This window comes from Acomys minous (genome assembly GCF_964271855.1).
Source record: "Acomys minous genome assembly, chromosome: 14".
Classification (NCBI taxonomy): domain Eukaryota; kingdom Metazoa; phylum Chordata; class Mammalia; order Rodentia; family Muridae; genus Acomys; species Acomys minous.
This window is the reverse complement of record NC_140496.1, coordinates 4,091,919-4,106,991: the sequence shown is the minus strand read 5'-3', so window position 1 is coordinate 4,106,991 and position 15,073 is coordinate 4,091,919. Positions and strand designations below refer to the sequence as shown.

General features: G+C 54.9%; 1 protein-coding gene across 1 annotated transcript; it reads right to left on the bottom strand.

Moving 5' to 3' along the window:
* Positions 1–2,298: 2,298 nt before the first annotated feature.
* On the bottom strand, positions 2,299–15,073 carry AGT (angiotensinogen). The gene is made up of 5 exons (XM_084755963.1): positions 14,961–15,073; positions 8,755–9,619; positions 5,218–5,485; positions 3,450–3,594; positions 2,299–2,837 (listed from the first exon to the last, which is right to left on the bottom strand). The coding sequence occupies exons 2-5, from the start codon at positions 9,590–9,592 to the stop codon at positions 2,646–2,648; spliced, it is 1,443 nt and encodes a 480-aa protein (XP_084612089.1). The 5' UTR covers positions 9,593–9,619; positions 14,961–15,073; the 3' UTR covers positions 2,299–2,645.

Below are 15,073 nucleotides of genomic sequence, written 5' to 3'. Positions count from 1 at the left end.
GCCTGTGTGCTCACACACACAGCAGCCTCAGCCCAGAGAGTCAGCGCTCCACAGTGGCCTGGAGGCCTGAGCTCTTACCCTGCTGGCTCTGATTGGACCATTGCATTCCAGCCTCCCTGTCACGTTCTGTGCTTGAGTGCAGGGTGTTCTGGCAAAAACTAACAGTTTCAGACTTGCTTTTAGCTCCTCAGAACAGCTCCCTTCCAGCTTTCACTAGTTTCCCGGTGACAGTGTTTTATTCAGTCAGGTTTAAAGTTGAATTAATACATTCTTTCCAGCTCGAACATACACACTAAAAATCTGACTCCATTGCAGTTGACTGCTTTCTGGTATAGAAGAGGCCTGTAAAGAGGGGGCCAGTCTGCCATTCAGGGCCCTGCAGCCACTGTCTCCCTCCTGGGCAACCAAAGGGGATGTGTTCATTTCTCAGGCTGTCAGTGGCCGCAGATAGGGCAGCAGAGCGGGGAGAGGTGCTTCTGTTCCGGACGCAGACGTTAAGAATCAGTGTGTGTGGCTGCGTCCCTCTGAGACCTGTGGATCCTCATGTTATTCTGTCAGGAGGACCCTACGCTGTATCTACCACACTGCAGCCCATGGAGCGCTGGGTGTGGAGTCGGAGTGGGCTGGCCTAGCTGGGGAGAGCCGCTCACCCTGAGGACTGCAGGTGTGTGACCAGCAGGACTTCTGCTGGCTTCCTGGTCAGCTTGCAGCCTGTCGGTCACAAGGCAGAGCTCTGACACCAGGTCAGTCAGCAGGATGGATGGTACAGGCCAGGCTCAGGCCTCTGCTGAAGCAGATAGCTGTGCAGTGTCACCTGTGCCAGCCCAGCTGTGGAGGACTAGCAGGAAGAGGAGAAAAGGAGGCTGTGTGTTGGGACCTCAGCCATAGCGCAGGTGGGGGACAGTCTGAACCTCTGAGGCGGCCCCATGACTGCCTAGTCAGGGGTTCCTACAGCAGGGAGTAGGGAACAACTAGATCTACTCTTGACAAGCCTGGGCTGCTCTAGGGGAGGGTGGCCTTCAAGGACTAACTCTTATTTTTGCTCTGCAAGGGACCAGTCTCAACCTGGACATCAGTTCACCACTGTTGTCTTCCGTCTGTTCCTATGATGGTTCATCTTGTTGGCCTGATGAATTTACACACATCCGAGAAACAAAACTCTGAGCATTCCTGTGAGGGGCCTTCTAGGTTGGGTTAAGTGAAATGGGAAGGCCCACACGGAAAGTGGGCATCCCACAGAGGAAGAAAGAGAACCCAGCACCAGCCTCCGTGTGTGTGTGTGTGTGTGTGTGTGTGTGTGTGTGTGTGTGTGTACACGCACGCATGTGTACGCTCATCTCCTACCACACTTGCCCCCCCCACCACTCACACATGCTTTTGTCTGATGTTTTATCACAGCGATGTGACATTTACCCACCTCCCTCTGGAGCACGGCCTTTACAATGAGAGTTAACTTACTCAGCATAGCAGTTTCTGTTTTGCACATAGGCCAGGGAGAATAAGGAGCTGCCTTCTAATTAATCGTGGCACATAGGTCTCTCACCATGCTGCCTGGCACAAGCAGGGCATGCCACACCCACAGGGTAAAGTGCCAGAGTTGAGGGAACGGGGCCTGGGTGAGGAAAGCTGAGCCTCAAGGGCCATACAGCTCTTCTGTCAGGGTGGAGCTCAAGTCACAGGGGCACGCTTCCGCTGTGGTCCCAGCTCCAGGCTCAAGTTAGGCTAACACGGGATTTCCTGCTGTCTCCACCCTGTGGACTCCACTGCTGCTCTCTGGCCTTGTCCTGTGGCTAACATGCTACATTGTTCACCTGCTTCCCTGCTACACACACGTGCGTGCACACACACACACACACTACCTCAGCCTGCCTGCCTCCTTCCTCAGCGTAGCTAGATCTGGAAGCGGTGTCTCTAATCTCAAGGGGACAGGCGGGAGAGAAGCAAGTAGCAAGCCTGTGTCTCCGGTGAAAAGGGAGCACCCTGTGCCCAGGTACTCTCAGGGCCAGGTGAGGATGGGCCTCTCCTGTCCTCCACCACACACTGGCCTCCCTCTGAAGAGCTTCAGGAACATGCTCTGCTTCGCCCATTGGCTAAACCAAGCCTGTGCGTTCTGCAGATGGCACTGTGTCTAGCTCATCACTGAAACACAATTCGCAGCAAAGTGAGGACCAGGGTGTTACACTAGTATGAACCCAGTTGCTGTTCAAAACATGGTGCAGTGGGAAGAAAGGGTGAGGAGGTGTGGGGCCTCTGGAGGTCACTGTCCCACACTCAGCGAGCTAAATGCAAACCCAAAGCAAGGGGACAGTGTGTACTTTAATGTTAAAACCCAATTTCTGCTCTTGAATAAAAAGGGATTGCTTTTTGGTTTCACAAACAGTTGTTCGATCCAAATTCTTGACAGAATGGCAGTTCTGTGCAAAATGCCAGCTCCTGGCCCTCACCCCAGTCTCCAAACAAACCCACAGCTCAGGAGGCCAGCTCGCTGCTCATTGTTTATTCCCTGTCAGTGCTGTCTCCAAGGAGACGGCCTCTGCCTCGCTGGGAGGGGTGATGGGAAGCCAGGGGTCACAGCAACGAGTTTTGTGTAGCTCTCTGAAGCTGGCCTTGTCTCCATGGCTGCTCACGAGGGCCCCTTTGGCACCTCACACCACACTCTGAGGCCTATCTACTCTGCCTAGGAAGTGCAGGGCGCCTGAGTACCGCTCGTAGATGGCGAACAGGAACGAACTGTCCAGAGTCACATCCAGGGCCTCGGGTGAGCCAGGCTGCTGGGCAGGCTCGCTTGGCTGCCCATCCTCTCCCGCTTTGAGTTCAAGGAGGATGCTGTTGAGAACCTGCAAAGCAGAGACATCTCTCCTTCAGGAGGCCTTGTGCAGGCCAGCAGCTCCAATCAGCTCCCCCAAGGGAGGACACTGGTCAGCCTGCCAGAAGTGTGCCCTCTAAGTGGGCAGTGAGCAACAACACATGGCTCCCAAAGAAACCCATCCCCACCCCACCTGCCATCTTGATGTTGCCCTCCGGTATTTGGCCAGATGGTACAGTGGGATCTTATCTTCTACAGTGCTTCCCCTATGTTTCCCAGCATCCTTGGCGATGCCGATACTATCCAGGCACATCCTCTATTTTACGTTGTTCTCGACTGCTGAACTGCTCCCCAAAGAAACTACAGATCAGAGCATGAGGGGGGCAGCATTCTCCCACCCTAATCTACAGCAGCTTCCTGGAGGACGCGAGGCTGGACTTAACAGGGACAGCGATGGGCCTGGGGTTAGAGGTGGCAAGCAAGCTGAGGGAGACTGCTGTTCCTCCATGTGTCAGCGGGAAGCCAGAGTGCACTGGCGATGCCTGCTGGCCCTGTTCTCCCCTCCCTCCCTTGCTGGTCTTGTGCTCAGCTTCTTCCACATGGCCATCCACCCTCCCTGGGGCCCAGCCAGGGCAGCACTCACCTCTCCCACCCTTGGGTTGGTCTCGGCAATCTTGCCCAGATTTGCCTCAGCACCCAAAAGGGTGGGCAGCTTGGCCTGGGCCAGCAGGTCCTGCAAGTTGTAGGATCCTCGAATTTCCAGCTGGGGTAGGGTCAGGCGGATGGCCCTGTGGAGATAATGCCTTTAGGGGCCTGGGGAGCTCCCACCGACCCATTAAGGAAGGGGCTGAGTTGAAACAGTCCCTCCCGGAAGGAGAGGCATATGACTCTCAGAAAGCCGGCAAGACTCACAGGCTCCTCCCCAGCACCCTATAAACAGCAAACAGCTGCTGGCAGGGAGAGGAGGCTGGGAGAGCTGCCTCCAGGCTGCGCAGGGAGCCCCAGTGATACAGTTTTGTGGGTGTCCACCCGTGCTGCGGTGGGCTCCTTGGTGATGTGCCCAGACTCGTGAAGACAGTCGCAGTGAATGCGCTGTATGACCAAATCCGACTTGCCAGGGATTCATGCGTTGGTCCGAAGTTGGTGCCCTATCTGGGTGAATAGATGTTTGCTTGTGTCTCCCAGGGAAAGGTCACACATTAGGGGACATTCTCACCCCAAGGAAAGTCTCAGAAACAAACACAACAAAAGCCTCCTGAAACGAGAGGCAGACGTGCAACATCACTGTGGAGAGCTTGCTGACGGTGGGCAGCTGTCTGCGCTTTGGTCTCAGCCTGGCTGCATAGGGAGGACCTTCCATGGGAAAGTAAAAAATGCCTTTAAACAACAGGCTATTAAGCCGGGCGGTGGTGGCACACGCCTTTAATCCCAGCACTTGGGAGGCAGAGGCAGGCAGATTGCTGTGAGTTCGAGGCCAGCCTGGTCTACAAAGCAAGTCCAGGACAGCCAAGGCTACACAGAGAAACCCTGTCTTGAAAAAACAAAACAAAACAGAAAAACAAACAAACAAACAAAAACAAAAAATAAAAAACCAGCCTATTAGCCAGACAGGTGCCTTGTTCCTGTGCTGGCTGGTTTTATGTCAACTTGATACAAGCTAGACTCATCTCAAAGGGGAGATTCTTAACTAAGAAACTGCTTCTCGGGCTGGAGAGATAGATAGCTCAGAGGTTAAGAGCAATGCCTGCTTTTCCAGAGGACCTAAGTTCAATTCCCAGCAACCACATGGTGGCTCACAATCATCTATAATGAAATCTGGTGCCCTCTTCTGGCCAGCAGGTGTAAAGCACTCATATATATTAAATAAATAAATAAATCTGAAAGAAAGAAAGGAAGAGAGAAAGAAAGAAAGAAAGAAAGAAAGAAAATGCCTCTCTAAGACTCTAAGAGCAGGTTGTAGGCAAGCCTGTAAGGCATTTTGCTAGTTAGTGATTGATGGAGAGGGCCCAGCTCATTGTGGGTGGGGCCATCCCTGGGCTGGTCACCCTGGGCTCTATAAGAAATTGGGCTGGGCAAGCCATGAGGAGCAAGCCAGTAAGCAGCACCCCTCTGTGGCCTCTCATCAGCTCCTGCCTCTAGGTTCCTTCCTGCCTGACTTCCTCCCATACCGGACTATGATCTGGAAGTGTAAGCCAAATTAACCCTTTCCTCCCCAACTTGCTTTTTGGTGGAGGGAGGTAGTATCCGTGGCCTCACAAATAACAAACCGTACCCTCAGCCACACTGCTCATGACAGCAGGGGGGGAGGGGGTGGTAACAGGACACGCCCGTTTATGTGGACAGAACGTGTGAGCACACGGTGGATGCCATCCTCGCAACTCTACCCCCTACGGGTCCCACACACTTCCTACCGAGGCGGCGGGTTCTTTATCCGAGTCAGAAGGTCGTGCTGGAAGATGAGGGCCTCCACCCTGTCTAGGTCTGAGATGCAGTGGGGCTGGATCAGCAACAGGCTGGCACTCTCGCCCAGGGGCACACGTGTCATGGAGAAGTTATTCTGGGAGTCACTCCAGTGCTGGAAGTTGCCAGTGCCAGAGAGCATAGGGACGGACACGGAGGTGCTGTTGTTCACCCAGAACTCGTGGAGGCCAGGCAGCTGTGAGAAGCCCTTCATCACCCCTGGAAGCAGCAGAGACAGGAGGAAGGCTCAGCGTGAGGATGGCGAAGCTGGGGAGGGATTCTCACACCCTGGCTCCTGTCACAGCATCCTCTCCTGCTCTCTCCACCACGAGGCTGCACTGCACTGGCCTGGCCTGGGAACTTCACCCTTAGGTGCTCTCTGAAACCCTTTTGCAAATCACAGCCACTTGAGCTCCCCAGAGAGGCCCTAACTGCAGCAGCAGAAGACATGGCACATGCCGGTGTAGAGTGTGAGGTCTCACATCTGTGACCTGCAAGGGACTCGGTCTACTCCTACCTAGCCAGGCAAGCTCATCCATTCTGGTTTGCAAGCTTACTTTTTAAAAAAGCTTAGACATTATGGTCTGGGGAGATGACTCCGTGGATAAACTGCTTGCTCTATAAACACGATGACCTGTGCCTACAGCCCCAAACCTTTGTGATAGCCAGCATGGCTATGCAGAACTCTAACACCAACACTGGGGATGAGGAGACATAAGGGCCCCTGGAGCTCACTGGCCAGTCTAGCAGAAATGGTAGGCCCCAGGGTGGGTGAGAAACTGTATCAAAAAAAAAAAGTGAAAAAACAATAGAAGATTCCCAACCTCTCCCTCTATGCACAAGTGTATGCACAGACATACACCACACACATAGAAAAAAAAAAGGCCATATTTTTTAGCAGTGCTAGACCCCAGCAAAGCTGAGGACAAAATGCAGCTTCCTGTGCCCTCTCTCAACACCTTACCCTGAGCCTACAAGGATGTCCAGAGCCCTCGGCTCACGTGGCACCTGCTCTTGTTGGACACTCAGCAGGGCTGCACAAAGCTGCAATGACAAAGCCCAGCCCTGTGGCACCACCTGGCTGTCACAGAGAGCCATTTCTCTCTGTCCATCCATGTATTCTTACAGCAGCCTGCCCTGCTGGGAGACCGTGGCCCCCGCCTCCCGAGATGGAGACAGGGGCAAGACGGTATGGTGGCCACAGGGATCTGAGCACAGAGTCTTCTTGGGCAGGGGTGAACCGGGGAGGGGGTAGGAAGGGAAGTGCATTGCAAGCTGAGCCACCCAGCCTGGATACCGTGGGCTCAGCCAGCCGCGCACACGGGCGCTGTTGGATTCTCCTTAAAGCACCCTACATAACATGGAGGATATAGGCCTGAGGTCGGGGTGCAGGCCCAGCTCTGCAGACGGTGCCCACGGAGCACGTGTCCTGCTGCATGACGTCAGGGGTCACCAGTGTGACTCCAGAAGGGGTTGGGCATGGTTTGGCTCCACCTGGGCTCAGGTTACATGAAAGCAGGATGACGGCCTTGAACTCAGAGCCCTCTATAGAGAATGACAAGAGCTGTTCCCAAAAGGCCCTGGGAGTGACTTGCACCTGCATTCCCAGCTCTTAGAACGCTGAGGCAGGAGGTATCACTGAGGGTTCAAGGCCGCCTGAGCTACATAGTGAGACCCTGTCACGTGTATGCGGTTCACACGCATGAGAAGCTGGCACGTCACCACAGGGGCCTCCGTGGTGCTAAGTGGTTTATAGCCAAAAGCACTGAACTTTTATCTCTAGCAAAAAAAAAAAAAATATCAAAGAAAAACAGGATATGGCCTCTCGAGAGATGCTGGGATCTGAGGCTGTCCTTTTTCCCTCTCTTCCCTGTGCTCCCTGGACCTCAGCTCATTGGCCCTACTCTAGGCTGAGTAAACCTCCCCAGGCACGTCCCCTGGTGTCATGGAAACTGCCAGGACCATTCACGCTCTGGGGACATCAAGTACTGGGCAAAGAGCACTGGAGACCATGAGCCTGAGGCCTGGAGGCGTCACTAGATACAAATACTTAACTGTCCCCAGGATTGTTGCTAAGGGGACCTGGGGGTTCTGAGGCAGTCTGCAGTCTCACAGGTGTGAGGAAGGGGTTAGCCTCTGGCAGGGGAGGCCAGGCAGCACTGACGTCAGGACAGAACGTGGGTGAGCAACCTGGACTCTGAGCGCTGGCACCACTCATGTTCCTCCTCCTCTTCCTCTTCTCTCTCCCTCCCCCTCTCCTCCTCTTGCTCCCCTCCCTCCTCCCCTCCTGCCTCCAGCTTCCTCCTCTCTCCTTTCTTCTTTCTTCCCTTCCTTTTCTCATTGCCCTCCTCCTTTTCCTCCTCCCTCCCTCCCTTCCCTCCGTTGCCCCTGTCCCCTCCCTGCTTCTGCAGTCTGGCTTGTAGAACCAGGCATTCCCCCCAGGCCAGCCACCATTGACACTTTGGCCTTTCAGGAGTGCTCCCTTCTCCATGACAGTCCTCCCAGGGCTCCTCGAGGGACTGTGGCGCATCAGTTCCAGGTTCCTTCCCACCCTACACAGGGTGTAGCCCCCTTCACCAGCCCCAGGGCTGCCTCTGTCCCCTGACATTCCTAGTCTTCAAAGCCAAGCCAAGGTCTTTCCCCGTGTGAATTTATAGACTGCAAAGATGTTGTCACAGCAGCCCCTCTGGCATGCTGGCATGTCTCTCTGCCGGCCCCCATCGACGCGCCCCTCCCCCAGCAGCCATTCATTTGAAGTGTATGTTCCCAGGACGGTGTATCTGAACCATTGTAAACCTTAGGGTGCCATCCCCCCACCTGACGTGCTGTCACAGGCCACAGGGCAGACCTCCTAGGAATAAGTGTTCTGTTCAGCCCACTGGACTTAGAGCACCTTCACAGGGCGTGCTGTCTCTGAGTCCAGCCTGCCCCTCCACCCTCACCCCTACCCTGATCTCCTGAGGCTTTGGATGCCTGCTCTTGGCCCTCGCCAGCCCCTTTCACCTCACAGTTAGCACTGCTCCCTGCTTTGTTGCCTCAGGTGTTTGACCTCAGTGCTGATATTTAATAAGAAGCTTTGGGGTGGGTGTCAGGATCTCCTGCCCCTCTGAGACCCCTGCCCCGTCTTGCAATTAGGAAGACTTTTCATTGACTGGATAAGCAACTTCCTGAACAGGGATATACGGCCAGCTCCCCATGTGAGCTAGTGAGCTGGGAGTTCATGTGTGGGCAGCCACCCTAGCCCCAGGCTTCTCAAGACACAGGAGCACGGCCCAGCACGGAAGGGCTATGGGCTAGGGAGGTGGGGCTGTGCCATCCTGAGCCAGGTTTGCTTTCTTATCCTCCAGGGCTTCACCGGGAAACACAGAGGCAGACGCCTGTCATCTCTACCCATCTCACACGTGGACCATGGGGAAACCGTGGCATCCCAGATGCCATCTTTGGCACAAACCGGCAGGGCGGGGTCAGGGGGGAGCACAGGGCCTCACCTTGGAAGTGAACATAGGTGTTGAAAATGAGGGTGCTGTCTGTGCTGACCCCCTCCAATGGCAAGCTCATCTTCCACCCTATCACGGCCTGTGCGAATCTGTTGATTCTCTCAGTGGCAAGACCCGGGTCAGTGGATAAGTCCAGAGAGCGTGGAAAGACAGCTGAGGCAAAGGGAGGCAGGCTCTGAACAAACGGCTGCTTTAGGCGCAGGCCCGGGGCGGTAAATAGGCCCACCACAGTAGTCTGTAGCAGGTGTGCCTGGCTGCTGGTCCCACCCTGAGTGACCAGCAAGCCCTGAACGGCCTGCAGGGCAGCGAGGACCTTGTGCCCATCCAGCCGGGAAGTGCAGTCCTCCTCCTTCACGGGGACACCCAGCAGCGCCTGCAGCTGTCTGGCCGTGGGGTCCAAGGATCCAAGGTAGAAGGAGACTAGAGTGCCAAAGAGAGCCGGTGGGGAGAGGATGGCCCCTCTGGGCGCACTTCCTGCCTCGCTCAGCGTCTTGTACATGCGGAAGCCCATGAAGTTGGCTATCATGGCGACCTGGGAGGCTCGCAGGCGATCCTCGGCCCCCAGCTTCTCAGTGGCCAGGACGAGCTGGTCTCGCAGGGCCTTCTCATCCACAGGGGAGGTCTTTGCCTGAATGGGAACAGGCGCGAAGGTCGGCTCGGGGGTTGTCTCCGCCTGGGGGTCCTCCAGCTGGGCACAGGCGCTTTTGCTGTAGTAGAGAAGATGGAAGGGGTGAACGTATACACGGTCCCCGGCTGGCAGGCTTGCCCAAGTCAGGATGCAGAAGATGACGATGGTGGCCTTCGGGCCTATCCCTGTGGGAGTCATCATTGGTCTGAGCGCTCACTCCTGTGTGCCCTGAAATAACGTTTTTTTGTGAGAGCAACAGGTGGTTATTTGGAGACCTGAAGCCAAAGCTTCCCTTGTCCTGGTACCCCCACACCCCCGTGGCTGTATATAAGGTGCACTCTATGGTACAAACTGCCTCATGCTGTCTGAGCTCGCTGAGCTACTGGCTTTGGAGGTAGGGCGAACTCCTTATGCCCATCCCAGGCCCAAGAGTGCTCACACCAGTTGTCCCTGCTGGGTGCTTTGACAGCCTGGTCTGGCCACCTTTCGCCATCCATCCTTTGCTTCTGCCCGTCACCTGTGATTTGTTTTTGCTTTTGTTCGCTATACACTTAGTAACTCACTCACTCAAAAACCAAGAGCATGGCCACCATAGATGGCCCTGAGGAATCCACCCGCGCCTGGCATCGGCGAGGAGAAGGAATGTGGTCAAGGATCCCAGGAAACTCAGGACGACCCACGCAGAAAGCACACCGCCGTCGCTGAATGCGCCCTGGGTTTACGTGTTAACAGCCCCACCTCCGGGGCCCTGGGAAGTGGCTGAGACGAGGTGCGGGGCCTCCTGTGTGCTAGGCAGGGGCGGCACCATCGCAGCCCGTTCCCACAGGCTGTTTTACTTTTTTGGTGCTGGAGAGACGGCTCAGAGGTTAAGAGCACTGGCTGCTCTTCCAAAGGTCCTGAGTTCAATTCCCAGCTACCACATGGTGGCTCACGACCATCTATAATGAGATCTGGTGCCCTCTTCTGGTGTACATGCATGCAAAGCACTATATATATATGATAAATAAATAAATCTTAAAAAAAAAAAAAAGACAGGGTTTCATGTAGCCCCAGCTGGTTGAGCTCACGATGTATAGACTAAAATGATTCTGAAGTTCTGAGCCTCCTGCGTCCATTTCCTAGGCGCCTGCACTACACTACTTGTGTCACTGTGTGCTTGCACACCCCACCACCCCACCACTCCCAGCTTATACACATGGGCTAGGGATCAGCCCAGGCTCTCGGGCATGCCAGGACAGCACCCCAAAGGGACTACAGCTCTAGCCCTCTTTTGGCTCTTTATTTTAAGACAATGTCTCAGTAAGTTGCCCTGACTGACCTTGAAATCACTCTGTATTCTAGGCAGCCTTGAACTGCTGGTGCCTCCTGCATCAGCCCCGTAAGTCGCTGGGATTACAGGCCTGCTTCACCCCCACTCAGCAGAATGTGACTGTTTTGGGGGAACAGGGTCTTTAAAGGCATGGCTAAGGGAAAACGAGGGCCTCACAGTGAACCCCCGTGTTCTCAGACAAAGAGGACTGGTGGGAACAGGGATCACGTCAACTGGTGAAGTGCTTCTATAGCAAGCCCGAGGCCCTGAGCCCGAGCCCCAGAACCACGTAGAGAGAGCAGGTGTGGTGGAGCATGCATGTTCACCTCAGCGCTCAGGCAGTGGAGACAGGTAGATGCCTGGAGTTTGGTGGACACAGGAGGCTCCCCAGGGAGCTACCTGGCTAATCAGTCTAGCCAAATAGGTGAGACCTAAAGCCGATAAGAGACGCTGTCTCCAAGGAGATGGAGACATGTTGAGATGATACCAAAAGTTTTTAACCCGGCTTCTCTACCAGTGAGGACACTTGCACACACATACACATCTACTCTCGCAAACACATACAAACACACCCGCACGCGTGTACACACGAGGACGTCAGGACACAGGAATCCAGAGAACTATGAGAAACACGGGGAGAGGATGTAATGTACAAGCCAAAGGCAGAGGCCTCAGGAGGCCTCAGCTCTGGCCACGCCTGGACCGTGGCTTTCCGGAGTTCCTCTTGCTATCCTCCTAGACTGTAGCACCGTCCAGGTAGAACCAGAACACACCGGACGGCAATGGCTATGAGTGCATCCCTGGAGAACCAGTGTGGACACGGGTGTGCCCTAGGACTGATTTTAGTGTCCATGAGGTCCTAGCCTGCATCCAGCATTGGGCTCCAAAGGCCTTGTCCAAGCCCAGGTCCTTCGTACCTGTCACGTTCCATGCTGGCTAGATCCCACAGAGTGGCTAAAGACGCCACAACTGGCCTGCCTGCCCCGCTCTGCTCGCCCAGGGCTGGCTTCAGCGGTCAATGGTAGGCCAGGGGGTGATTTGTCAGGTACCCATGAGCCAGGGGATGGGGTGGGCCACTGAGCTAGAGACTGTTTTCCTCTGACCCTCAGCTGTGCTCTAGCCTCAGCTATCACAGTGTGTGGGGTTAGCCTGGGATCTCAGAGGAAGCTTCCTGATCTGACTCTGAAAAACCCACCTCTTACTCCTCTGACCCTCATGGGGAAATGATAATTCAGTCCTGACCACGCGGGTCCACACGTCGTGCTTGCTTCCTGCCCCTTACCTTGCCATGGCCACCACTTCTGGGCCTTGGCACCTTAACCCTGAGTGAAGGTCACCTTGAATCTTCATTTTCCCTGCTTCACCTTCACCCATAGAACCTTCTACCTTCCATATTCCCCAGGGTGCTCAACAAACCAACCCCCTCAAGGTCCCTGTGTGAATATGTTAATGCACAGCGTTGCTCCGTAGATAGGGCTGTAGACATTTAGGGTGTAGGGTCTAGCAGGAGAGCCTGAGATCGCTGGGGGTGCACCGTTAAGAGGGGTTTCAGGACCTCTGCCTTTCCCTCTCTATCGGATTTGCTTCCCAGCCACATGGGGAGCAGCTCGCTTGGTCAAATGCCTCCTGCCATTGCTGCCCGACACCTCAGCAGGTCCAGAGTAACAAGTCTGTCTGAATCCAACCTGTAACTCCAGCACCAGGAGCCAAAGCAAACCCTTCTCTTTATAAGTTAATGATCTCAGAGTGCTCCTATGGTGTTGCAAAGCTGCGAGGTCACCCAGGCCTCCCTGGGTCATGGCATCTGCTGGGGCTGCACACACAATGTCTTCCACAGACAGGCGGGGTGCTCTTTGCTCTGATCTGGTCGCCTCACTGGTCAGAGGACCTTTGACTTCTGACCCCCTTGGCCCCCCCAGTACTTCCTCCTCCTAGCACACACATCTGGCTCAGCCACCATTCTCAAAGAAAGTCTTGTGGTTGTGAAAAGCAGAGTAGAACATTCTTCCTGCACCCATTGGACCTTCCTGTGCAGAGCAGTGCCCACTTGTGCTATATAAACCAAGGCACAGTAGGACCGGGACCTGCCTCAGACACCCAAGTGGTAGAGTGGGGGCCACGTAGGTAGATCAAGTGGTAGAGTGGGGGCCACGTAGGTAGATCAAGTGGTAGAGTGGGGGCCACGTAGGTAGATCAAGTGGTAGAGTGGGGGCCACGTAGGTAGGTGCAGTCCTTCCCATATTGCTGTTCTGTGACCGGGCTCTGTCCAGGGAGCTGTGTCAGGGCCGCTGTCCCAGGAAGCACGTCACCACTGTCCCCAGGCAGAACTGGCTGTTCGCTCTCTGCTGCCATTCAAGTTCATCCTAAGCCAGACTGCATCAGGGCGGGAGAATTGAGGGATTCTAGGCCCCCTTTGGTTCCCTCTCAACCAGCCGTTTCTCTGTGTTCCTGTCTTGTGGCTTTCTAGGCTATGTCGCCTGTCCTGTCATCAACAGGGTGAGTTTTCACTGCTGCCTTATGTGCCCAGCGCATCCTCAATGCTCAGCGCCTGCCCCAGCCTCCCCAGCCGCCTCCCTTACCTCTTACGTACCTAGCAGCTACTGGAAGCACCCGGTGTCCCGCAGCTGTGCGTTTCCTACGTGCCCCACTGCTCTGACTCCCACAGGAACCTGAGGGCCTCGAGCTTTAGAGGACCAAAGGTTAGCCCACCTTCCCAGGGTTATCCTGGACCAAGCAGGTCCTAGCCATCAGGCAGAGGCATTCAGAAACAGACAAGTCTGGTGGCCTGCACCAGGTCACACAGTTGGGACTCAGAGCAGACACTCAATGCCACGAGCGGCATTTAGGCATGACGCACATTTCCTCTTGAAGGAAATAAGGACGTGAGCGGGCTCAGGAATGGCCAGCAAGTGAGAGCGCTCTGTCGCACAGATGTGAAGATCCGAGTTCAAGTCCCCTGAACCCCTGTGAAAACCCAGTCACAACAACAACATACTCCCTAACTTCAGCGATGTGGAGGGAAGGGACAGGATGATCTCGGGGGCTTCGTGGCTGCTAGCCTAGCCCCAGCTTCAATGGGGTCCCTGTCTCAAGGGACTAAGGAGGACAGTAACAGTGGACACCCAGCGTCCTCCTCTGGCCTCCATCTGTGTTCACAGGCTGCTGTACATACATTCATTCTTCCCACACACCACATATATGCACACACTCACATATACACATACATACATACATACACACACAAACACACACACACACACACACACACACACACACACACACACACACACATGCTCCATTCACATAAATACACATGTACCTTGGGCTGGGCACAGTGACACAATCAGGGTCAGAGGCAGAGGCACAGGCAGATCGAATTATGTGAGTTTCAGGTCAGTCAAAGCTATACAGTGAGACTCTGTCTCAGAAGAAAAAAAAAATTCCAGGGGTGGTGTTTCGTGCCTTTAATCCCAGCACTCAGGAGGCAGAGACAGATGGACCTCCGAGTCTGAGGCCAGCCTGGTCTACAGAGTGAGTTCTAGCACAGCACACTGCACAGTACACACACATACACACACCCCACATATGTGCACACATAAATACTCATGCAAACACACATACACCACACACTAGAAATAAAGTAGCTTTTTGCTTGGCATACTTCCATGTTATTGAGCGTTCCTAACCTGTGCCGAGCCTGAGAAAACGTTAGAGCCATGAGGACTCCTGTTTACAGAGGGTTTGGTTGAGGCTCTATAGGACATGGTGAGAAGCCACAAGACACAGACCCCAGCATTGACCCTGGATAGAAACGCCACATAAGATGTCCACAGGACTTGTCCCTTCTTACTGCCTGCAGCTTGAACAACGACACCTCGTTCTCCCTTCAAGCTGGAGTGGGTCCAGCGGACGCGGCCACTCTAGCACTGAGTCTATGTAAGCCCTCTGCCTTTGAGGACCCAGCTGGGCTCACAGGAAGCCGAGCCCTGGCTCTCCTGGTTGACTAAAGAGAAGCAATCCCCAGTGAGCCCAGAGTGGTGGCCCACAGAGGACAGCCTACCGGGACATCTAGGTTTTCTGGAGAGGAGTAACAGTCGCTGGTCATGTCTCCTGAAGCACCTGCCACCACAGACTTCTGTCTCCTCGCTCCAGAACAAATCCCAGGCAGCTCTTTTCAGTGTCTCTTCCCACCCACGGCTCAGCCGGTGCCCAGCGAGGCCCCGTGAAGGACCGTGACAGAATCAGGAGGGCTCTGCTTACCTTCAGGGTCAGCCTAGACAAGCACAGCTGTCCCCTGGTGAGCCGAGCAGGCTTATTTATACTTGAGGGGTGGAGATGGCTCCAGTCCCGGGCTACTCGGTACAGAGGCTGGG

What these genes read in the sequence shown, in the direction of transcription:
- AGT (XM_084755963.1), bottom strand. Translation starts at nt 9,592, where the DNA reads ATGATGACTCCCACAGGGATAGGCCCGAAGGCCACCATCGTCATCTTC. An exon ending in ATAAAGAACCCGCCGCCTCG is followed by an intron (nt 3,595 to 5,217) that starts GTAGGAAGTGTG and finishes TTATCTCCACAG; the next exon opens with GGCCATCCGCCTGACCCTAC. An exon ending in CCAACCCAAGGGTGGGAGAG is followed by an intron (nt 2,838 to 3,449) that starts GTGAGTGCTGCC and finishes TCTGCTTTGCAG; the next exon opens with GTTCTCAACAGCATCCTCCT.